This window comes from Vicugna pacos, chromosome 17, assembly GCF_048564905.1.
Source record: "Vicugna pacos chromosome 17, VicPac4, whole genome shotgun sequence".
Lineage (NCBI taxonomy): Eukaryota > Metazoa > Chordata > Mammalia > Artiodactyla > Camelidae > Vicugna > Vicugna pacos.
Window position 1 is genome coordinate 45,709,664 of NC_133003.1, and position 24,676 is coordinate 45,734,339.

The 24,676-nt window shown below is 49.5% G+C and overlaps 1 protein-coding gene across 1 annotated transcript in view; it reads left to right on the plus strand.

Annotated features, from left to right (window-relative positions):
• ITPR1 (inositol 1,4,5-trisphosphate receptor type 1) overlaps positions 1-24,676 on the plus strand; it is a 298,229-nt gene that overhangs the window by 241,837 nt on the left and 31,716 nt on the right. The window contains exons 47-52 of the mRNA XM_072941751.1: positions 1,429-1,551; positions 2,580-2,684; positions 5,533-5,725; positions 10,404-10,526; positions 15,848-16,023; positions 19,983-20,147. Coding sequence (XP_072797852.1) covers positions 1,429-1,551; positions 2,580-2,684; positions 5,533-5,725; positions 10,404-10,526; positions 15,848-16,023; positions 19,983-20,147 — 885 coding nt within the window. The remainder of the gene's footprint in view (positions 1-1,428; positions 1,552-2,579; positions 2,685-5,532; positions 5,726-10,403; positions 10,527-15,847; positions 16,024-19,982; positions 20,148-24,676) is intronic.

The following is a 24,676-nucleotide window of genomic DNA, read 5'->3' on the forward strand; positions in this document are numbered from 1 at the left end:
CTGGCGAGCCCAGGATCGGCTGCACTCGAGGGGGCACTGAGTGACTTTGCAGAGACCCCACTCCTGTTCCCAGGAGCACACCCCAGGCTTGGGTGAGGGAAACAGCGGCACCCAGGGCTCTGGGTGCCACCGGCCCCCAGGTCGCCCCCTTGTGGTTGAATAGTATCATTCCCAGCTCACGGGGAGGAGTCTAAGGCTTCTTGGCCAAACTCGGTTCTGAGAACCCACGTAGCAGAGATGTTCTTGTGTCCGGAACATGTGTGTACATATGTGTGCACGTGTAACGTGTGTATTTCTGGCCCCCACGTCTGTTCAGTCTGGTATTAGAAAACAAACTCAGCAAGGGTCTTGCCTTTAAAATTATTTCCAGGGCCTGACCTGGTGTGAGTACAGAAGCGTGTGGCCCTCTGCATGCTTGATCCGGGATAATGAGAAATAATTCAGGGTAATGGCCTCGTGGCAGTGCAGGAAGCAGAAACGCCTTCTGAATCATCAAAGAAAATAATTAATTTTTAGTACAACTTAGGGGTTGGAGGCACTGTGTTCTTGTTCTTGGAATGATTAAATCTTGAATGGTATGTTTGTTTGATAAATACTGTCCGGGCCCTGCTTTCTCCGGGACGTTGTGCTGGGCATCATGGAGGGACTGAGAAATGGGCAGAGCCTCCCTGCTCGGGGAGCGGAGATAGTGGGAGCAGGACGGCGGGCGCAGGAATGCTGGAGGTAACGTGCTCTCAGCGTGAGACGGTGAGGTCAAAGCTCAGCTCAGCAGCCGTGTGAACAGAGGAACACCCTTTTACCTCCCCAAGTCTGCTTCCTCATCCATAATCAGTGGGAGTCTTTGACACCTCATAAAATGTTTATGAGCCTCAAATATTCTGAAACAATGACAAAATACTGAACACGGAGCTTGGCACAATGTTGGTCAACGTCACTGGTTAATGGTACTCTTTATGTAGAGTAGGTTGTGGGGGACAGGAGAAAATCTGGAGTCAGAAAATAGTTTCACCAGCTCTTCTTAAAGGCTGATGGCTTTCTAAAGTGGCAGGGTAGCAGGTGGGAAAAGTCGGGACCAAGTAGAGGGAGAGAAGTCTGGCTTCTGGCCTTCTTTTTATCATATTGTTGTTCGTGGGCACTTTACTAGCCATCGTCCCCTTCTAACGTGGAAGGACATGAGCATCCAGACAGTGTCTCTTGGTCTAAGGGAGAGCACCTGGGTTTCACTCCTCATGTCGGTGCAGGTTCACTGGCAGCAACTGCCTGTGATCGTGTTGAGAAGGATTCTAAGGCTGTGTGCACTCCTGGTAGAAACGTGAACTGAGCAGCGTCTGCCGCGAAGGGGAGGTACATAGTGTCTGTGTTGTTGTTGCCAGTCCCGTGTGGGTCTTCCTTGAAACGGGAGCTTTGTTCTCTTGGCCCTTCTTGCAGGTGGAAGTGATCAAGAAAGCCTACATGCAGGGCGAAGTGGAGTTTGAGGATGGAGAGAACGGCGAGGATGGAGCCGCCTCCCCCAGGAACGTGGGGCACAACATCTACATCTTGGCGCACCAGGTACGACCTCTGCCCCGGGCACCCTGCCAGGCGTGCAGTGCCAGAAGTCCACGCTGGGTGTGCCCGAGACTTGGTTTTCCTTTGAGGTTTTAACCAGGGGTGGTTTGGGCTTACGGGCACTACTGGCCACCTGACCCAGTGTCCTGAGATCTCAGGCATTCCGTTTTTCCACTCCGGTGGGGTCATGTCCTTGGAAACCCCCACATCTGTTAAAAGCGTTCCCCCTGAGCAGTGATACTTGCGGAGTTTATGATTGTGCCTCAAGACAGTTGAAAGGAGGCTTAGTCTGTTCGTAAATATTGAGGAGTCTATCTTAACAATCTAAAGAAATAAACCTCAGCTGCCTGGCCTATCGCACTTGGAAATCTTTGGGAACTTGTCATGATGACTTCTTTTTGTTTGCCTTTTGAGCGATGTAGTAATACTTCTTACCCTGGCACCAAAATGCCCTGTTTCATAACTCTCTTCCCAAGTGGCTGGGCTTTTGAAGACACTTCCTCTTTCTGGGGGTTGACGTGCCTTGAGCGGGCTGTGTGTGTGGGCAGTGGTGGCTGCTGCAGGCTGGTGCTTCCTGTCCCGGGCACCCCGCTTAGGTAGAGGCGTGAGATGTAAGCCATGATGGTACCAGGCCGGAGGGTGGCGGTCCCTGGAGGCAGACTAGAAAACTGTCTCCTGCCCTTGATCTCGTCTGTTCCTGGCATGGAGCCACTGAGCAGTCTCGGGACATTCCAAACAGAGGCTCTGTGAGGCTGAACAGGAAACCCCACCCCCCTCCCGCCTGGCTAAAGACTTCGGGGGAAGGTGGGACCTCTCGTGAGCAGGCGTTGTCCGTGCTGCTCTGCCAAGTGCCCAGAATCGCATCTGTGCAGCGCGCACCTTGATGGAAAGCAGTGGGCTCCTGCCCCGCCCACCACCTCTAGCTTTGCCTTGGTTATTCTGCGTCTTTTATACCCAGAACGGGAAAGGGGCTTGTATGTTCCTGTTGCAAAGAGATGTCAACTCCCCTGTTTTCTGTACTTGTGTTCTAGCTGGCTCGGCATAACAAGGAACTTCAGACCATGCTGAAGCCTGGTGGCCAGGTGGATGGAGACGAAGCTCTGGAGTTTTATGCCAAGCACACGGCCCAGATAGAGGTAAAAGCAGAGTAGACACCGGGCTTGGGCGTGCGGCGCCTCAGGCTAGGGCTGGGCTGGGCTTGCCTTCAGTCATTCATCTGAGCTATAAAGATGCGGCGAGACAGTCTTGAGGCCTACTTAAAGCCTTGTAAGGAGGCAGACACAGAGCAGGTCCACATGAGAAGACGCGTTACAAGTTCCAACCAGGCCATGAGGGCAAGCAGAGGTGTTGTGAGGAGGTCCAGCAGGGGGCCTGCCAGGGACTACGGTGGTCAGGTCTGAACAGAGAGACCTCAGCACAGACCTTAAGGAAAACAGGAATGAACGGTCAGAGCCCGGAGGGAGGATCTCTGGGAGACAGGGAGTCATGGCAGGCTGAGGCCCTGGGGGGAGGCGAGAGTGGGGAGCTGGAATTGAGTGAGCTTAAGGGAGAGCAGCACACAGTCAGAAAGGCAGGTAGGCAGCCCCGAGCCTGCAGCATCCTGTCAGCCATCTGCGTCCCAAGTCTGGACTTGACCCTGGCAACACTGTCTAGAGTTTTACACAGACGAGCGATAGGACCAGATCTGCATTTGCAGGACACACACATAACAGACCGCCCTCATCCTCTGGGAGCCCGGTGGGATTGTTTCCGTCTTGCAGATGGGAAAACTCCGAAGTAGGACTCAGGGAGGTTGTGTTGCTTATCTAGTTATCAGTGGTGGGGCTGCAATTTCCATCCAGGTCAGGGTAACCCAGAGCCCATGGGTACTTTTTATGTGACCTATGTTGTCTCCTAGGGGCCGGGAGAACACAGACTTAGGTCTGCAGGCTCTGGGCAATGAGGGATGGTATATTCTGTTTGGCTAAGGAGGAAATGTACAAATTCATGATCGGAGTCAGAACAGAGATACTGAAGACCCCTGGGGCCCCATGAGATGTTCAGGCTGGAGACTTCTAAGAGTATATCCTTGCTCGATGTCTCAGGTCTTTGGGCTGTCCTAATAAAATGCATCATTTCACTGATTATATTTGACCATAACAGTGTGTGTGAACACATATTCCTGATTTATTGTGACTGACTAGAATGGCCATGGTCAGTGGTGATGGAAGGGCCAGCTCTGTCCTCTGGAGCGCTTAGAAGACAAGCTTCAGGGGTTCACGGTGTGGAACGCCAGGGGAGAAGGAGCCTTGGTTCCCAGGGCGGCAGACTGAAGCAGGAGGCTGAGAGACGTGAGCAAGTTCACCCAGCCCGTTAGAGGTCGGAGAAGCACTGAGATGGATTCTGATTTCCAATTGGAAGTTTACTGAAAAAGAGGCATGGGTCCATCTTCAAGGATGGAGAGAAGAGGCCAGGCATGGTGTCCCGAAATCCTGTTCCTTGCAGCCTATATCTTCCAGTTTCCCAGGGAATGACCTGTGCGGAGCCAGAGAGCACTGTCGCTCCCTGGGGCTCCTGCAGACCCTGGTGCCTTCACTCTGGTGACTTGGGCTGGGCAGCCCTGGAGTCTGGTCATTAGTTCTTGGCAGGAAGCCTCCTGTCTTCTCCTCCATTGCCTCCTGAGCCCAGCCACACTTCTCAGATCCCATTCCTTCCATATCAGGAGGGACTGATCCAAAGCCCACGTGACTGTGAAGCAGGCCTCCTCTTGACAGCAGAAGGCTACCGGGTTGGTCCCTAAGCCTGTGTGTGCACCAGCGTTACCAACCCCAGCTCCACGGTTCCAGTTAAATGAGGTTGGCTTATGAACCATTGTCGGTATGATAAGGAAGCTTCCGTAACCTGAGCTTCACCTTGATTTGGAAACCACTGGTCCAGAGTCTCCCAGAATTTATGGAGGCAGAGCTGTGGGAACCTGTCTGACCTCTAAGAGAGTTTCCCATTACTTGACCTGAGTCACCTCTCTGGCTGCATTGGGAACAGTGCTGAGAGAATGTGGCCCAGGTCTTCTAGTAGAGGGCATTACCCTGGGCCTCCCCTGGCTTCTCTAGGCTCTGGGGAGGAAGACTCGAGAGAGGCCAAGCCCCTTCCCTACTGCAGCCTGGACCCCTTTTGAAATCTGTCCCCCCAGGAGTGTGACTCAGTGCAGTGTCCTAAAATTTGAATGATCTCAACCAGACTCCTCTTTCTGGGGATCGAGGCAGTCTAGGAAGGGCACGGAGGAAGCCTGTGAGGTGTCCACCCCGGGGCCCAGAAAAGCTCATTTAAAGAACAGTGAGAGCTGTCGCTACAGCATCCAGCGGGCGATGGGTTCGTGCGTCGTACGTGTTTGATGCTACGACAAGTCAGAAGTAGGAGGTCGCTGCAACCGAATAAACCACAGATCTCCTTTTAAAGTTCCTAGCAAGTAAAAGTAACCCAGTTTTGAGCTCTGAGACAGGGTGTTAGGTGAGATTTGTCCCACAGCCTAGCGCCGCCCTGTCCCATAGGATGGCCACTAGCCACATTTGGCTGTTTACATCCAAATTGTACTAGCCACACGTGCCCGGACTCAGTGGCCACAGGTGACCAGTGACTCTCCGTTTGGACAAGGCAGCCACACAGATACAGAACCATTCCCTCATTACAGAAAGTTCTGTTGGACAGCCCAGAGCCTCATCTGAATATGTACACAAAACACACTTTAAGTTGTTCCAGATAAAACGTAGTCACAGTAAAACGAATGGGTCTGAAGTTAGAGAAATAATCTTATAGACTTACCAAAACTGTGTTCTGTGGAGCTGTAGGAGACACAGCCCAGTCTGGGGATTAGGTAATCAGAGAAGACCTCAGAGCAGACCTGTTACTAGCCCTGGTCTTGAACACTGAGCCCATGGCTGCTGCAGAGAGCCTGAGTAAAGGGTTTTTGAAGATAACTATTTAACCTCATCCATGTCTTCACCCTAGATTGTCAGATTAGACCGAACCATGGAGCAGATCGTGTTCCCCGTGCCCAGTATATGTGAATTCCTAACCAAGGAGTCAAAACTCCGAATATACTACACTACCGAGAGGGACGAGCAAGGCAGCAAGATCAACGACTTCTTCCTGCGGTCCGAGGACCTCTTCAACGAGATGAACTGGCAGAAGAAGCTGAGAGGTGGGTCCGCGACGCCTCCACGATGCTCCAGAGAGACATGGTTCTGGGGTTGCATGGACCTGGATGATGGGTGCGAGGACCTCCGAGTAGGAGCAGAGCTGGGGCAGTAGGGTTCTTGTCCCCTCTGAGCACCAGGAAGACCTGGGCACCTTCAAGGATGAACCTGAAAATGAGCTCCAGCCTCAGGCATCTGAAGGCTCCCTTCCAGCAGCCTTTGACCTGATCTGATTGGAGAGCCCCAGGGACGGCTCAGAATGCCTTTTTTGGTTATCTTGAGGTAGAAAATAAAAGGAATGAAGAGCAGGCAGGCCTGGAGCTCGCAGGATGATGCACTTGAGCAGGAAATCCAGCCCCCTTGAGTGCTCGTTTACGAGCACACCTGCTCAGAAGACGCCGGTCTCCCCCTTTTATAGGGTAGCTCAGATTTTAGACTCTGGTGTCATTTTATAGGCAGTGGAATCATTTGCCACATACGATATGCTGTTGCTCATCAGCGAGTCCCCTTGCGAAGCCCAGCCAGGCAGGTCGAAATTACTCGTCTAAAACACTTTTATAGGGCTGTCCCCGAGGGCTTCTCCACTCCTGGTTTTCATGAGGGTTTAATGTGATCCTTCAGTACCGACCGTATGCTCGGCACCAACTGTTGTGACCAACTTAGGAAGGATGGTGCTTTATTCCTGTCTGCTAGTCAGGAGACGGGTTTTTAATTGGAAGCCCTGGATTCCAGCTACAGTGGTGATGACTGGGCTCTTGTGGCAGGGCGGGGCCGCGGGAGGGGACGCTGGGTTGGAGGTCAGTTTCTGGGAGCTTTTGTCCTCTGGTTCCCGCACCAGCCTGAGCCGGAGCAGACCAGCCTCCTTTACTGCCTGTTGCTCCCACTTCATCGCTCCCTCCCTCCCTCCCTCCCTGCACACCTAGATTCGGTCAGGTTCGTGGTGGAGGGGGTTGTGCAAGCAGGTTGGCCAGCAGGTGCTGCTCTTGCCCCTCCCCCACTCCATCCTCTCTCGTCTCTAAGGGGCACCTCATCGCCCAGCACTTTAAACATTAAAAAATGTTTTGCTGAAGCAACCCATTCCTCACTCAGCCCCATGCTTGGTGTCTGGCAGACACTGTCCGCCTCTAGCACACTTGTCTTCCTTGGTATGGACCTCAGAAGACATAGCAGACAGGTTTCCCCGCTATCAGTGTCCTCGGAGCCCACTGTGGACTCCCACCTGAGCTCCTCCAGCCCAGCCGTCATGAGTAACGTTGAACATCTACACAGCACCACGTTTGTGCAGTAAGAAAAAAGGTACCAAAAAAGGTAGACATAGACCCCCATCCATTGTGTACTCTTGTATTTTCAGCCCTTATGTTGAATAGAAGAGAACTTACTTCCTCTTATTTGTTGATTTTGCTCTTCACTGAGATAGTCCATGATTCCAGCTTGAAGGGATAATCGTAAATTCATGTCTCCAAGCTTCCATAGTAGTTACTAAAACTGTGATTTCACCCTTACCAGTGTATGAGTCTACTAAGTCCTAAGACTGGTCAAATCTATTCTTTTTCTCAGATTTGTGTTCTCATGTATATATGAGATATATTTGAGAGAGATATATATATACATATAAAAAGTAGGTTCTTCGAAGGGCTTACGAATTGACAGAAAGCTTTTCACCTTTGGTGCTGAGGTGAGATACCTTGTCATCCCTCTTTCTGAGCCGTTGTCTTCAGTCTGGTGTCGTAAGATCTCAGCCCCAAGAGGTAGGGGATCTGAGTTCCATTCTGCTTCTGCCCGCCCGCCAGCTCTGTGGCCCCGTGCAGATGACTTAGCCTCTCCTAGGCCCTCACCTGTGAAGTGGGGAATTACGACAGCCTGATCGATCGATTGGTTGACTGCAGAATGGTCATCTCATCGTTCCAAGGTTGACGTTGCCTTGTGGCTAATACTTTCTCTTATTTGACCTGTCTCTGTTTCAAAAACAGTTTTTGTTTCAGAGAAACTTAAACACAGCTATAGTTGTCAACTGAAAGATGTTAATTGGCTTCAAAGCTTTCTGCTGGTAAGAGAAAAATTGAAAGTACTAACTGAATTAAACATGATTTGCATATTTAGGGTAGGGAGAAATGTACCCATTAGAAGTGTAATTAAAATGAAACACATTTTGCCCTCTAAGTAGTCTCTTTCTCTTCTAATACATCTGCAGAAAAGATTTCTCTGGTTTATGCATGAAGCTGTGTTATTTCCTGCAAGTCTCGCAGAGAATCATCTGTGCTTTGGTGAATCTGTAGCTTGGGCTCAGATACACACTGAGGTCTGTCGGAGATTCACGCTCTTAATATTTGCTTCTGCGAGTGTTAAGATATTCAGCTCCTGTGCTCTCCAGAAGACCTCTTCCTTGCTCTACTCACACCTTATACACGTACACACATACACACACAACGTGCACATACACCCTTCTGTGTGTCCAGATCCTCTCTCCACTGTGCCTCTCTGACATCTTCCCCTGAAGATCCTAGCCCAGCAAAGTGAAAACTCTGGGCTTAGAAAACTGGAAGATGGTGAAGAGAAACTGAGTTAGAGTTGCATATGCAGACACTGCGTTACTGGCGGTTTACCCTCCTGGTTATCACGCTCAGCAGAATACAGTGGGAAATTCTGTTGCTGGATGCATGTGGAGCCCAGGTCCTCAAGCAAGCCCCAGGTAGGTCCGTTTTAAAAAAAAAAATTAGGGAAGAGGGTTACCAAGAGACGCGCTGGGTGCAGATACTTAAATTGCCCTGCCCATCTGCGCTCATGGTACCCTGTCTTCTTGCACCTGCCTAGATACCCAGTTGATTTGAAAGGCTGGATGTTGGTTCATACTCAGAATGACACTACAATTTCAGTGCAGCGTTAGCTTTACAAAAAGATTTGTGAACTGCATGCTGTAGTTGAAGACCATTCATTACAGTTATATTAAAGCTTCATACAGTGGCTCCAGTCACACTTGATGTAGAGAGCTGCCCCCCTGCCCCCGAAGAGAATCCTGACTTACCGAAGCATCGCTGAGCTTCGCCATTTCCTGCCTTTTTTCCTTTGAACTTCTTCTTATGAGCTCTTTGTACACACCTTACTGTGAGAGTGATGTACCCATCACTCAGCTGCAGCAGCTCTCAGCCCTTTGCCCTTTCTGCCGTCTGTCTCCTCTGTCCTCTCTGGAGTTTTCATACTCAGATCAGAAATGCGCTCCAGTCCCAGCAGAAACACCAATCGCTATTGTTGCCAGAATGGGTGGTTTCTCATCTTAAACTTACTCTATAAGAAAGCCAGTCATTAACTATAGTTTGACTGATTCCTGTTCGGCTCCTCTATTAAATGGTGACATGAGCCACTTAACTTTGTCCCTGTCACTCCCCCAGAGGGTCTCTGACCCGGGTGATGAGATCTCCACGGCTTCTATCCTCTGCGGGGCCTCGGTTTCCCTCACTGATAAAGTGATCATGTTTACAGCTCCAAAGCCCTACGGTTTGGAAACATGGCCTGTTGCCAAGTGCAAACATGAAATGAGCAATTATTCAGTTATCTGGGGCTTTGTTGAATTGTGCCATAACTTGACTTTGGATTGAAGCATCCAAAGGCTTGGCTACCTCTATAGGCATCGTTATAGACTCACTGGGTCTGTCATTGGCTTGCTGCCCTGAAGTTAAATGATGACTTCACTGGGAAGGGGAAATACACACTGGAGACCCATTTTCACATACTCCACGCTTCCCTTTGGAGGAGGATAACGCTGAGTGAGACTCTCTTTTGGAAACTTTGCCTCTGGCGTGGAGATGGAAGTTATTCCTGCCGTGTCTGTTTCTGAGCATCATCCTAAGTGTAAGGCACCACTGAAGAATTCAGAGGAACAGGAAGGACCTGCGCACACAGTGTGGTCCCCGACTTACTGTCCTCATGCTGAGGGTGCAGCCTGCGTGGCCTCACCAAAAGGGTCGCTGGCCCTTTGCGATGGCTTTGGTGCCACTTCTCCACTGTAGCTGCTGCTGACCATCCAGGCTGCGGCTCTGGCTCCTAGATGCTCTGCCCCTCAAAAGTCCTGACCAGACTTCAGGAAAACGGCAGGTGACTCCATGTCAGGACAGGGATCGTTGTCTTGCTTGTCAGCACCAGCGAGTTGGTATAGAATTTTGCGCAAGGGAGGTATATGGAAGTATAGCATTCCTAGTCTGGGGCCAGCTGCGCCAACTCTGAATGCTGTGTGTCACCCCCTGCCAGTGGCCCACACTTCTAAAAGGCTCATTGAGTTCTCGGGTCTGCTTGGGCATCTCCTCTGGTCCCAGAACTCTGGGGGGAACTGAGGACACAGCACGTGAACTCTGGGTAACCCCCAGATTCCAGAGCTGATGGTGTTGACAGGGGCAGGCAGGGTTTTTAGATGCTCCAACTTTTCCCCTTTCTCCTCTTCCTTGTCCCCAAATACATCCTCTGTTCCAGTAAGGACTCCAAACAGAAATAAACCAATCTCATGTCATTAAGAGCCTATGAGTCAGCTTCAAAACAAATGATCGTTTTTCCTCTAGCAGTAAAAAAAAAAAAAAAAAAACTGGGAACAAAAGTGGACTTTGAGGGGCAGAGCGGGAGGGAGGGTGGTGTGGAGTTCCCAGCGTCCTGACTTGCGGTCTGGAACCTCACACGGCTCCGACTTTGTCTCCGCAGCCCAGCCCGTCCTGTACTGGTGCGCCCGCAACATGTCTTTCTGGAGCAGCATCTCCTTTAACCTGGCCGTCCTGATGAACCTGCTGGTGGCCTTCTTCTACCCATTTAAAGGAGTCCGAGGAGGTACTGCCCTATCTTTCATTTCAAGGGAACTACCAGAAGCAGTAGGAAGGCTGTGACTTACAGCCTAAGTGATCTCTGAAAATGTTGGTGCAATTTACCTGTTTTCAGACAAGATGAGCTTTTACCATGGGTTTCCTTTGAAATCTAACTTAATTAAATACAGACACACAATTTATATTATCTTACCAGGAAAGAAAGAGAAGAAGCTATAGACAGAGATCATCTTGGTCAGCCTCCGTGTTTTCTACATTGGGAAAGTGTGTCTCAAAGAGGTTGAGAGACTGAGCCAAAGTCACACAGCCATTAGCAGCCGAGCTAACCCTAGAGCATGGATACTTTGATGCTCGGTCCAGTAGATTTTGTTTCCCACGCCATACTTGAGGAATTGATTTCAGACCAAAGAATTTGTAAGAAATCCCTGGAATTTAATTCTTTTTTTTTTTTTTTTGGCAAGAGGTGCATGGAGGCAGGGTTTGAATGACTGCAGACTGGATGTCCCTGGCTGTTTAGTTTATGAAGAGTTACATGCCATCATTCACATAGAAAAACATGCTGTCTGTGGTCTTTATGGACTTCCCCCCCGGCCCCCCACCAGCCCAGCACTCCTTCCAGGCATCTGTATGCATGTTCCACATATTTTGCTGGGAACAGGCAACCCATCCAGGAGAGGCATTTTTCTGTTTGGAGCTCCTCGGTTTGCTTAACAGCTTTCTGGAGGCCTTCACACCTGTGGGGTTCTGGGGGCCACAACAGAAGCTCTTCTATTAAACGTCCACGGCCCAGTTTTTTGACACCTGCTGCAGCCTCCTGGGAGGTCTGCTTTTCAGCTAAATTTTCACCAGAGCTTTTTGGCAGATCACCTCCCATGTATCTGCCACAACCTGCCTGGAGCCACCTTGTGTGAAACACACTGAGACACAGAGCCCAGAAGGAAGACACAAGAACAGTGCGGGAGGAAGTTCTGGGCTCAGCTCTCGAGTTTAATAATGCAGATGTGTAAGCGTGATCGAAGTAAATGCGAGATCCTGTTTGAGTGTGACGATGTGTCCTATGATGTGTCTAACTTCTTCATTTGAGGAGCTATTCTTTTCTGTTTAGCCTTCAGCTGTGTTGAAGGCTCCACTTGAATGGCTCCCCCCTCCCCAAAGCACTACGTAAACACGAGCCCAAGGAGGTTTTCCTTTGAAATGCAGTGTCAGGAATCATAGGTGTCCCTGTCTACAAAGTTGGGCAGGTCCTCGGAGCTGCAGGGTGTCCTCGGGGAGGATGTCTGTCTGGGCCGGGCTGCCAGTCAGCAGAGTCGCGTGTGACGCGCTCGGCCAGGAGCTCAGGCAGAGGTTACCGAGCCCAGGCCTCCTTTCGCCTCTGGGAAGTTGTCACACCCATCATAGCAGATTCTCTTCAGTTGTTACTTTGGATCTGTTTTCATTTACCCTCCACTTCTTTAAAAGACATTTAAAATGGATTTTTGTTACATACCTTGACCATTTTCTTCACTGGTCACTCGTGGCAGTTTGGAGGCCAGTGTCTGGGGACAGTTTGTTGACAGCTCCGGTCACCTCCAGTGATGAGCCTCATCCAGTGGAAGAGCTAGACTTACCGAGTCTGGACTTGGTGTCCGGGCCTGGCTCAGCCACTCATCTGCTGTGTGACTCGGGGCAAGCCACTTCAGTCAGTCCGCCTTATCTTCTCCATTACGAGGTGCTTAAATCGAGCCAGAAGTTCTGATACCTAGGTGTGGATTTGGAAATTTCTGAAGAGGTCAGGGGGAGATAGTCACTGACCCAATCAGGATCTCTGGAGCATCCTCTTTCCTACCTGTGCACGTTCCTGCCCATACGTCCTGTGTGAGGTGATTGTTAAAGGTCCTTCCAACTTGACAGTGATGGCTCTCAAGGTGGCATCGACTCTGGCTGATCCGTGCAAGTCCAGGCTCCCTGTTTTGGCCTTGTGGGCTTTAGAACTTCATACTGATGGACTGAACAGAAAGCGTAATTACATGTCCTCGGAGAAAAGGAGGATGATCTGACCTAAGGAAGCCCTTTTCGTTATATGGTGACTGATACCACCTCAGACATATCAGCTCACTCAGAGGGATTTTTTTTTTCTTTTTCTTTTGAAGATGTGTTGGTGGCATCTTCTATACTCACTGTTCACCATCTTCAAGAGGAAGGCTGGATTAGTCCTTCCTCGAAATGAGATCTGGTTGGCTCCCTGAAAGTGTTAGTTTGAGATCAATATTTGTTCTTGTTGGATCCTAAAACCAGGATACCCAGTGTCCCTCTTGCAGGTGTGTAATGACCTTGCAAAGGGTGCTGATGTGGCTCTTTGACTTGGAAGGCTGGCAGCTGCCAAGGACACTGTGGCCTTAAAAGCTCCTTTTCAGAAGTATGGTTCTCTCCCTTTATCTCAGAACTGACGAGTCACACAGTCTTTGAAAAGTATGAAAATTAGGCAGCTTCAGATTTCTTACTGAATTTGTAAGCATGCCATGGTAATTAAGGCAAATGAAGTACTACTTTTAAAACTTTCTTACTGTTGAAATTTTCAAGTATACACACCAGTAGAAAGAACAGTATAATACACTGCCATACACCCATCAGCCCAGCTTTAGCAATTATCAGCGTTTTGCCAGTTTTGTTGCATTTGTATTTCTGTGGTATTTTCTGCAAAAGTTTAAAGAAGTCTAGGCAAGTTGTTTCATCCATAAATATTTCACTGGGCTGTCCCTAACTTCTGAGAATATTTTAAAATATGTAAAATCACCATACCATTATCATGTCTAACAAAAACTAACAGGAAGTCCTGTAACAGCCTGTCCATATGCAGGTCTCGCCAGTTGTGTCTCAAAGAGATCTTTCAATAGTTGTTTCTTTGGAACCTAGCATGAATTTTTAGCTCTGCTTTTACGATGGGAAGGCAGCAGGTTTTTACATTGTCCCCTTCAGGACTCGGGCACATGCATTGTGCTGGCCACGATTATTATTCTGAGATCTTAAAAGGCAGTTTAAGATGATGATTAAGCACTTAAGAAAGTGAAAGGCAAGCCACAGGCTAGAAGAAAATATTTACAAAACGTGTATCAGACAAAAGGCTTAGAATATACAAAGAACTCTTACAACTCAGTAATAAAAAGCTACCCAATTAAAACAATGGGCAAAAGATTTGATCAGATACTTTCTACCAAAAAAAGATATATGAATGGCCAGTAAGCACATAAAAAGATACTCAAAGATATTCAACATCAGTAGTTATCAGAGAAGGGCAAATGAAAACCACAGTGGCGCCCCACTAGAAACCTGCTCGAACGGCTGCAATCGCACCAACTGACATTCCTGAATACTGGCGATGATGTGGAGCGAATGGAACTCACACGTATTGCTGATGGGAAGGGAGAATGGAACCATCATTTTGGAGAACTGTATGGTTAGGTCTTCTCAAGTCCGCTCAGTGTCCAAAAGTCTACTTCCATGTATTTGTCCAAGAGAAATGAAAACATACACCCACTCCCAGATGTATGCTTGAACATTCCCAGTAGCATTATTCGTAGTAACTCCAAACTGGAAACGACCCAAATAACCATTACTTGTTGGGTGGATAAATAAATGGCGGTATTATCCACATGATCGAATCCTACTCAGCCAATAGAGAGAATAAAATATTAATAGATACAATACCCTGAATGAGTTAAACCTTTTGCTGAGCGAAAGAATTAAGAAGACTACCTACTTAGAAATAAGATTAGTTTTCTCCACTTTTTATGAAATTCTGGAAGATGCAAAGCTCCAGGGATAGAAAGCAGATCTGTCGTTGTGATGGGAGTGGAGATGGGGCCAGGCATCCAGTGCTAAGGGCCCGGGGAGACCTTTTGTGTGATAAAAATGTTTATATCTTGATTGTGTTGGCAGTTACATGTGGTTATGTGACTGTATAAACTGCCAAAAGTCATCAGACACTTAAAATGAATGGATTTTTTTAATAAATGATAGTCAAGGACTGTCTGCTTCGGGGGCATATATAAAAGCCGTGTGCTGGGTCACCTTGGCAAGATGCATAACCCAAGAGTCCGTTTCCTCTGGAGTAGAAAGCAGATGATAATAGCAGCCTCCTAGGGTGGCCAGAGGATTAAGTAAGTGATAATCAACGTAAAGGCCTTGGCACAGTATCGCACAACTGTTAAATGCACGGGAAGGGCCGCCTCTGTCTCTGTAGCTACTTCTTCCTGAATTTCAGAAAAGCCTGTGCCTCTTTGGGCCCGTTCTTAATCGGGTGTTCCCTCTGAAGGATATCAAGGGGGGGAGGAGGTGAGTGGCTGGGGCTAGGGGGTCAGTTTTCAGAGAGAAAGTGAGTCTCGGCAGGTGTGGACGAAGTGAACCAGGGCGGCCCGCGGGCTCGTGGAAGAGCTGTAACCGGCAAGGGTGTCTCTTCCCTGGGCGACGCTGCGATGCCAGCCGTCCTGGAGAAGTGAAACTCCTTTATGTAAGTGGCCTTAATCGTGGACTGGTGCTTGTTTACATCTGAAGGAAACTCAAAATGTGACAGCATTTGAAATAGGGGTGTTTTTTTTTTTAATGAGTGTTTTACAGAACCTTATTTTTAGCCATGTTGGCTCGTGTTATATAACCAAGCCGTCTCGTGGGACACCCTAAATAGAACTTGCAATAGCGAGAGATGACAAAAACTGGTATAAGCTCTTTGACTACAAGGATAATCTAATTGTAGGATGATGCTAATGATACGGAAGTCGCCTTCCTTCTTCCCTTGAAGAAATCTGATTCAGGCAGGGGACCTGCAATTTTCCTCTGCATCCTTTTAATAGAAAGGAGAAGTTTGGTCTTCCAGTATGCCTTCCTTGAGAGTGAAGTGTGACCCATGTACGAGTTTTGTTTATTGAACAAACTCATTTGATGGCTGCCTCCTGGGGGCAGGCGCTTCCCTCGGGGAGCTTGGAGCCTAGTGGGAGTGGGGCTTGGGGAGGGAGGCACTGACCACCAGAAAACAGTGTCTGATAAGGATGACCGGGGTACCAAGAATCAGAGAAGGAAGGAGCATCAGGCGTGTTTTGGGAGGAGGAAGAGATGACTCTAAGGTAAGACCTGAGATGAACAGGAAAGGGAGAATTTGCTGGGTAGGAGGAGCAAGTGTTGGAGGTAAGAAAACATGGATGTGACTGGTTACGTCTGGGGCAGAGAACCGGAGGTGAGGGTTGGGACCACTCAGGCCAGAGAGGTGGTTAAAGAAGGTACCCCTTAACGCGGGTTGGTCTGAACCTGTCCTCGGTCGAAGCCCTGTTCTGTGAGAGCCCCGCCTTGTCTTTCCAGGAACGCTGGAGCCGCACTGGTCGGGACTGCTGTGGACAGCCATGCTGATATCTCTGGCCATCGTCATTGCCCTCCCCAAGCCCCACGGCATCCGGGCCCTAATCGCTTCCACAATTCTCCGCTTGATATTTTCCGTCGGGTTACAGCCCACGTTGTTTCTTCTGGGAGCTTTCAACGTAAGTGTGCGTGCCTCCCCAGCCACTCTTCTGTGGACACGCAAAGAGGAATGCCTCCCATCCTCCCAACAATCTGGGCCTGTGCTTTCAGTGCAGGAAAATGCCGTCTGGGTCAACTGTTAAAGGAGCAGGAGCAGGAAAGCCGCAGCTGGCCGTCTCCCTCTTCACCTCCTCACCGTGCCGTGCCCCTCTGAACGCTTTATCCAGGCATCAACAGTCTCATTTTCAGGCAATATTCGGAATTAGGCAGGGCCAGGAAGGAAGTTAAGACTTGGGTCGGTTTTGCTCATCAGGTTCAAAGTGTGCTCGGACAGGATGTTTTAGCCAGCAAGTGGAATGAGCACGTGTTACCACGGCACCCACTTGTGGAGAGGACCACAGAGAAGAGTGGGGAGAGGGAAGAGGAGCTGGTCACAGAGGGGGAGCAGGTGGAGAGGTGGGAGGAGAAGCGGGGAGAGCGGCCTGCACGAGTCGGCAGTGACGTGTGAACACGCGACTGCACTGCCGTCCAAGGGTGGGTGCCAGCTGCGTCTGCAGACTCCACAGAAGTGGAGGCAGCTGATAGATGACCGTGAAGTTGGAGAGGTTTCCTGGTGAAAGGAGGGAACAACTGTGGACACAGGAGGCGCTGTGGGGGTCTAAAACTGCCTTCCAGAAATTCTGCCCTGAGCATATCAGGAAGCTAAGAGCACTGTACAAAAATGGAAGTGATGTTGCAAAGCAAGGTGACCATAGTGATTTCGTGCAATAATAAATGTCCCCAGATGGGTATTCAGATGGCAAGGGCATTAGGGGAGAGGAGACCACTTCAAGATGACAAGCTTAAGGGGAGGAGGCAGGGTTTAGGTTCTGTCTTAAAGAATGGAAAAAATCGAGCCAGGAAGCCCCCATGGGCCAGAGCAATGAGCCATGCCAGGACATGCGCAAGGGACAGTCACCAGCTGCGTTTCACCTCCTGTGTGGTTCGTGTAGTGACTTGTAGGGCCGGGTCCACGACAAGTCCTGGGGCCCCTGAATTTTAGGATTCCACACTGGGTTTCAGCCTCCAGGTCAGCTTCTCCAAAGCATTCCAAGTTGATAAATCTTAAGTGAAAAGGGAGTTCCTGGGTCAAATCAATGTGGGAAATGCTGGGTTAAACAAAACGAAAGGAATTTTTTTAACCCCAGGATTCCTGAGACATTAACATGCTGATACAGGTTATGAATCTCCAAGAAAGGAAAACTAGGTATTCATATTTCCCAAACTTAAGTTGCCTAGAGCTTTTGTAAAGTATCACTTGGAATCAGTGTTGCATAGAACACAGGCTGAGAAACTCTATTCCCAGTAATGGGAAATGACTCAAGATTTTTGAGCAAAGAAATGGTGTATACGAAGAAATATTCTTGAGAAAATTCACTTGGTAATGGCGTGTTACACAGATTCAGGTGGGAGGGATGGGGGCCCAGGGGACCAGTTAGGGCCCCTAGCAGACCTTTTGATGACATGTGACAAGCCTGCTTCTTGGTCATAGTGTAGAAGGATGGTACAGATACCAGAGCTTCAAAAGTAGTGGCAGGTGACAGGTGTAGGGGCCGAGCCTTACACCTGAAAGCAATGGAGGACTTGGTCTGAGTCCCTTTCTCCAGGCAAGGAAGGTACTACTGTCTGGATTGGGTGGTAAAGGAGGCATGTGTGCCTCTGGAGAACAGTGCAGGAGACTGGGCGGAGAGGGGTGCAGCCAGCCACAACACAGTCATGCAAGACCTGGTTTTCAGGGTGAAAATACACCTCAGCTGTTGACTTACTGGGCTGGCGGTGACAAGTCGAGCTATTAATGTTCGGCCGTGTGCTTAGAAACGCATGACCCAAGTGGCCGAGACACGTCCGCTTTGAAGGAGGGAATGCAGGCACCACCTGCAGTGAGAGGAAACTGTTTAAGAAAGAAACACAGAAGGAACAAAGAAACAAAAGGGAACAAAAAAATGCCCAACATTTCAGAGACTATCTCCTAGGGCTGTCACATTCTTCTGTTTTCTCTGGCCTTTGGTCATTCCACGGTTCTCAATTCTTTAACATAAATTGGTTAGGGAAAGACTCCATTTGGATAATTAATTACCATTTATAATAACATGAGGGGGATAAAAGCTGAAACAATAAATAATAAGTTATCATTTGGAGGGAATAAAAAAATGTTCCGCACCCACATGAAGCATGTGGGAGAAAGAGCAGCTCTGGACACACAGAAGAGGAGCCTTGGAAGAGCTGGTGAGGCCGCACACGGAGGGGTCCCAGAAACCAAGCTCGGTGAGGGGGCTACAAAGGATGCTCAGGGCTGGGGTTCGGTGCTCAGGGCAGAGGAGAGCCGGGACCGAAAGCCAGATCTGAGGCCAGCCAAGCCGGGTCCACGGGAAGTGGGCACAGCAGACTAAGACCGTGCGATGCAGTGGAGAGATGTCGGGCAGACGTTAAAGGGGAGAGCGCAGTCACATGAAGCAGACTGCTATGTTGTGAAGACCGCAGCTGCCTGGGCGCATTGGAGATCCTAGAATGTCACCGAAAGCTTGGCCTTTTCTTTCTTTCTTTTTTTTTTTTTCCCTCGCTCTGAAACCCCAGCAGCACAGTTCATTGAGAGTCGCTGATGCTTTCTCACCCTCTGAAAGAGCCAACGCTGGCAAAGGTTAGAATATCAGGGGGAAAAAAAAGAACGGGTGGATTGAAAGTTGAGCCCGTCTGATACGGCGAACCTTCCCCGTGGGTGTTGGCTCCCTCACTTATCTGACTGCCCAGAAGCTCGCTTACCCTGACCCACCAGATTAGCTGGCAGGTTTCCCTGGCACCTGTGGCCTGGTTTGCCAGGGTAGCGGGAGCTGGGGTTACCAAGTGCAGCTGAAGAGTCTCATCTCCAGCTCTCTCCTGATTCAGGGTTGTTTTTTTTTTTCTTTCCTATCAGCACATTGCTAGAAACAGACTTCTCAGCGTGGGGTTTCTATCAAAGGTGCGACTATGTTATACAGTAGATCAGCCTTCAGTTGCAGAGGGTTATAAAACCTAACCCAGTTTAAACAAGATGTGTTGGTTCACATGACTGAGAATGAAGGGCCCAGCTTCAGGTATAGCTGAATCCAGGGGTCCAGAGAGTGGCATCAGGGCTCCGTGTCTCTTTTGGCTCTGCACCAGTGGTACCCTAGGGCTCCATGTGACCACAGGATGGATGCTGGCAGCTTCACAGCTCACTTTCTCTCAGGTTCAAGGTCAGGGGAGAAAATAAAATTGTCTTATGCTGCAGCCCCAGGAAAGATCTCAATGGGTGTCATTGGCGCCATTTGGTCACGTGCCTATCCCTGAACCAAACATTGTTGCCAGGGAAATACAACATTCTGATTGGCCAGGGTGGAGCCCCCAAGGACCGACACGTGGGCAGGGATGGATCCCCCAAGGAAAGTTAGAAGTCATTCCCAGAAGGAAGGGGCAGGGGAGCAGATCTCATCCTGAGGTCCCTTATTCCCCACCCCTAAGAAACTTATCATTTTCCCTGGGAAATTTGGAGCAAGGGAAGGCAAGAAATTCAGAAAATACTCTTAATCGTGCTGAGCACAGGGTTCAAGGATTGAGGTGACTTCTGTATTTGACTAACTCATGTAAGAATGTTAGAAATGATTCATCTCTCATCTTGAAAATAATCATTTCAGTATGTGTTTATTTTGTTTTAGTCATCTACAAACGCCACTTGATTACTGTTGCACACGAAGTTCTCTGGCTGTCACATTAACTGGTAACGTGCCTGAAAAGCAGAGGAATGAAATGACTTAGGTCCGCAAAACAATTCTTGGCACGTTCAGTGGGCATTTGGTGCAACAGGAGGCTTTCACTGGGGCTCGGGCATGGAGAGACATCTGAGTGTCCATCGCCCTGAGCTCCCACAGAGAGTCTGAAGTTTGGCAGTGTCCGTGCTTGTCTGACTGGCTGTCCTTGTTCTCAGGTCTGCAACAAGATCATCTTTCTGATGAGCTTTGTGGGCAACTGTGGAACATTCACCAGAGGCTACCGAGCCATGGTCCTGGACGTGGAGTTCCTGTACCACTTGCTCTATCTGCTGATCTGTGCCTTGGGGCTCTTCGTCCACGAGTTCTTCTACAGTTTGCTGGTGAGTTGCTGGTGCTGAGAGATGTTGCAGATGGAAAACCCGGCGAGCATCCGGTGTCCTCTCATCACAGACCCCTCCCTTTCACGGTGACTGGTGTGCCTGCTCTAACAAGATCATAGCCCTCCCTGGACGCAGCGTGTGGACTATGTGAAGGGGAAAGCTGGCCAGGGAGCAGGCCAGCTTTTTGGAGCCCAGGAGGTGACGATCACACTGTGTGTGGGCACCTGGTCACGTCTCAGGAATAGCCGCTGCCTGCAGTCTGGGTCAGATGTCTCCTCCACGTGCACCTTTGTTTTTCCTTTTTTTTCTTGGACTTACCACTTACCAAAGAGAGTGTTTTCACAACTGTCACCTCCTAAAAGTTCTCATGGGATCCCTGTCCCAGGGAAACGTGTAGTGACAAGAGCAGGAGCTGTTTTCAAAGTCCCCAGATCCATGACAATAAGCCTCGTAGATTCATTGATCCAGGAGACCTTTCCCATGGAGGTTGTTTCCCAGTCTGAGCTGAGTGGTTCAGTGCTGATAGTACAGTAAATCCGTCACCATCCCCCCGAGCAGGCTTTTAAATTACAGGCCCTGATCTGCTGGTTCTCCTGTCATTACAGGGAACCTAGACCTAGAGAGTTATAGACAGAAAACCGTTTCCGTGTGCCTACATCAGAGGACAAGAAGTGTCAAACTGACCTTTCTGCAGCAGAGCCATCCATAAAGGGACCAGAAGAAGTGCTAGGATGTTTGTGAGGATAAAAAAGGGGTCGAGGGCTCAGTGCTGACTTAAGACGAGGGACGTAACTTGGAAAAGGCAAAGGAAGGCAAGGTCTTCCAGAAGGTGCCGTCCACGTGATCCCTTCACTGTCGACTGAACTGCTGTGCCTCAGTTTCCCCGTATGCACAATGCGGGCAGTCTGCCCCCCTGCAGGCCCATCACAGGGATTATGCGCAGCTGTGCGTGTCGGAGTCTGAGAATAGAACTGTCCCCCGGCAAATGCTGAGCGGTGGCTGGCTCTTGTTACCGTCCTTGTCGCCCGACTCCCTCTCAGTCCAGGGCACCGTGGAGAGTGCGCTGTTCAGGCCATCGGGATTAGCTCGTTCCACTAGTGCTGGGTGCTGGCAGGCTTGTCCCTCATTTTAAAATAGATCTGGCTCTTCCTCGAGCTTTCAGGCAGAGCGGTCTCGCATACACTGGGATTGCCACTCTGGGCCCTGCTGTGGGCACTGTCAGAAACCTTTAGAGTTTGGTGTGTACTTCTGAGCCTTTTGTCTCGTGCACGAACGCCCCTGGATGGATTTCAGTTTGTGAGTCAGGGGACCCAAGTCTGGAACCCTCCCAATTCCTGTCGCCCCTGGGCAGGGAGGCCGAGTTCAGGCAGAGGGTCTGTTTCATCCCTGCAGAGGGGTCTCTCCTGGGAGACAGGGGCTTTCCTACAGTCTCCATCCCATCAGCTTTTTTCCCTCTTCTGTTCATTCAAGTCCTCTTCTCTTGGTCATGGGCAGTGCCAGCCGGTGCCACAGCTAGACGCGGGGTGTTGTGGTGAGACTAGGCCGCGTGGTGCCCGCTCTCGCGGGCCTCACAGCCTAGACCAGCACAGTTAGCGTCACCCTGTGAAGGTCTGCCAGGTGCCTTTCCGTGGCCTCCCACCACTGCCTTTGAGGGGGATGATCTGTCCACGTTTCCGCCCTCGAGACCGAGGCTTGGTGAGTCAGGTCACTTGCCCCAAGTCACATCACGAGTGAGTGGCCGGGACAGGACAGGGACACAGCCCTGTGGATGCCCCACTCTGACTGCACGAGCACAGCCCCGAGCTGCCTGTTGTTGGAGACTGTGGAAAAGTCCCTGCTTCGGTGAAACTAGTATTTCACGTCGCAGTTGGCATTCATGCTTTCACACCTCTCACCTGTCACAGGATGATAAGAGAGACTCAGAGCTGCCAGGGATGTTAGCTCAGCTCAGTGCATTTTCAGAAAAACTTACCAGAATCAGATGAGACTGCGGCTGGACGTCTCTCAGATGTGCTTCTGGGACTTTTCTAAGCCACGTGGGCCTTGACTTTCTGTGACCTCAAGCGATATGTTCCTTTGGTGTCACAAGCAGTATTTAATGTGTCCGTTGAGAACCGCAGACGAGATCCTGAAACCGTTCACATAATCCCACAAACGCGGAAAGCCGGTGACGGAAAGGAACTGGAGAGAGGCCTATAGCAGGGAGAAACCACATCTCACTGGGTGTGATAGCTCCGCGCCAGCAAGCCACAGAGGCAGAGGGGGTGACTGTGGCCTGACTGAAGTGCTGGGGCCCCCAGGACTGGCCAGACCCAGTCCTGGGCCTGAATTCAAGTTGTGTCCTTAGAAAACTGGTCACATCCCGAGAAGAAAACGTGCAAAGTTCGTTGGCAGGCAGGAAACAGAAGGAGAAATCCAGATGGTCAGTAAACGTAGAGAGGTGTTTGTCCCTAATGTCAAGCAGTGACATACGAACTGAAACACCAGTGTCATCCAGTGCCGTACCTGTGACACTGGGAGAGGTTCAGAAGCACGATCGTGCCCAGCACTAGCGTTATGTCCTAACCGTGGTAAGGGTGCACTGGAGCCGCCTTTCTCGAAGGCAGGGGAACGGTATGTTTCTGTTACAGCAGTTGACCCAACAATTCCATTTCTGGAAATTTGCCAAAAAGAAATGTATAGAGGCACATATAGAGGTGGTGGTGACAGCATTACTTTTAATGATGTATCATTGAAAACATCTTCACTATTTAAAGCAAAAGATACTGGTGAAGTGAACTGTGGCTTTTCCAGTGAAATACTAGGAGATCATTTCTGACCTCTGTCAACTCAGTGCTTCTTCCTTGCTTGCTTTTGAGTGTCCTCCTTTACCTGATGCCCTGCACACCGGTCTTGGAACATGGACTGGTGTTATGAAGGCAAAAGGGCTAATTGGCCAGAAAATGAACTCAGATGTAAAATTCTAAATTGGAAAGGACTTGGGACTAGCTCGGTCAGTTCACTGATTTTACAGTTGAGGAAACTGAGGTCCAGAGAGGTTTCGTGTCCCGATCAACATCTGGCAACAAATGAACAGCAGGTTCTGGAGTCAGACCCTTGTCCCCTGCCTCACTTGGCTGTGCACAGCCGTTCCCCAGAGCCGCGCCGCAGAGGCACAGAAGACATCTAGCCCCCCCAGATCCAGAACAACCCCGTAGAGCTCTTCTCTCAGGCCCCTCCACCATCCCTCCAGCCAGGTATCTGAGATTGTAGCTCTGGGAAAACCAGCCACTGGTCTCCCGGGCCTCTGAGGACCTACAGGGGTTCTCCACTTCTCACGAAGCAACTCCTGCCAAGAGCAGGCCCCTGGGGAGAGGGCAGGCTGAGACTGTGAACATGGGGACTGCAGGGGTCTCTGTCCCCACCATGGGGAGAGAAATAAATAATTTTTTTTAAATTGAAGTATTGTCAGTTACAATGTGTCAGTTTCTAGTGTACGGCCTCATGTCCCAGTCATCCATAAATACACATACATTCGTTTTCATATTCTTTTTCATTAAAGGTTATTACACAATATTGAATGTAGTTCCCTGTGCTGTGCAGGAGAAATGTGTTTTTTATCTATTTTTGTATATAGTGGTTATCACTTGCAAATCTCCAACTCCCACATTTATCCCTTCCCGCCTCCTTTCCCCCGGTAACCATAAGATTGTTTACTATGTCTGCGAGTCTGTTTCTGTTTTGTAGATCAGTTCATTAGTGTTTTTAATATTTAGGCTTCCTAATATGTTACCACCACCACTCTCCCTGCCACGTACTGTCTGTGTGACCTTGGCCCAGTCTCTTCATCTGGAAATTAATGATTAGCATTTCTTGTGTACTTACTCAGCACATAAGTATGACTATATACTAAGCACTGTAGGTACATTGTTGTTTTATTCTTTGTAGCAACTTTCTCTCCAGCAGTCTGCATATGATGAAACTGAGGCTCCGAGGGGGAGGGGGTGGGGCCGGGAATACTAACTTGCGGTCCTGGTGGCAGCAAGCAGTTGTGCTGAGATCTGAGCCTCTGTCGAACTCCAGAGTCCCTGCTCCTGGCCTGGCCCATAGCTTGTCGGCCTTGCCCATGAGACGCCAAGCTCATCGCCCTGTAGAGGACCAGGACCTATCCAGTCCCGTGTCCAGAGTGGCTGGCCCTTAATAGAAGCTCAGTAAATACTCCCTAAATGAATGCACGCCAGGACCCTCATCTCTTTGCTTCCCCTGGTTCTCTGCAACTCACTGGTACAGCCTGTATTCTGTCTCCAGGACCTCCAGACTGTATGAATGCTACTTGAAATTGCTCGTTTCCTGCCTTTTCTGTGTTTCCCTCAGTTTTACCATCTCAGTTTTCACTGTTATGTGACATGTTAAGATAGTATTATAGTGCTTTTGACTTACCAAAAGGGTAAATTCTTTATAAATCACATTGTCATTATGGGGATATTGGTGTCCATCTGATATAGAGGCTTCTCAAAATTGTCCTGGTTTCTTCTTTTTTTTTTTTTAAT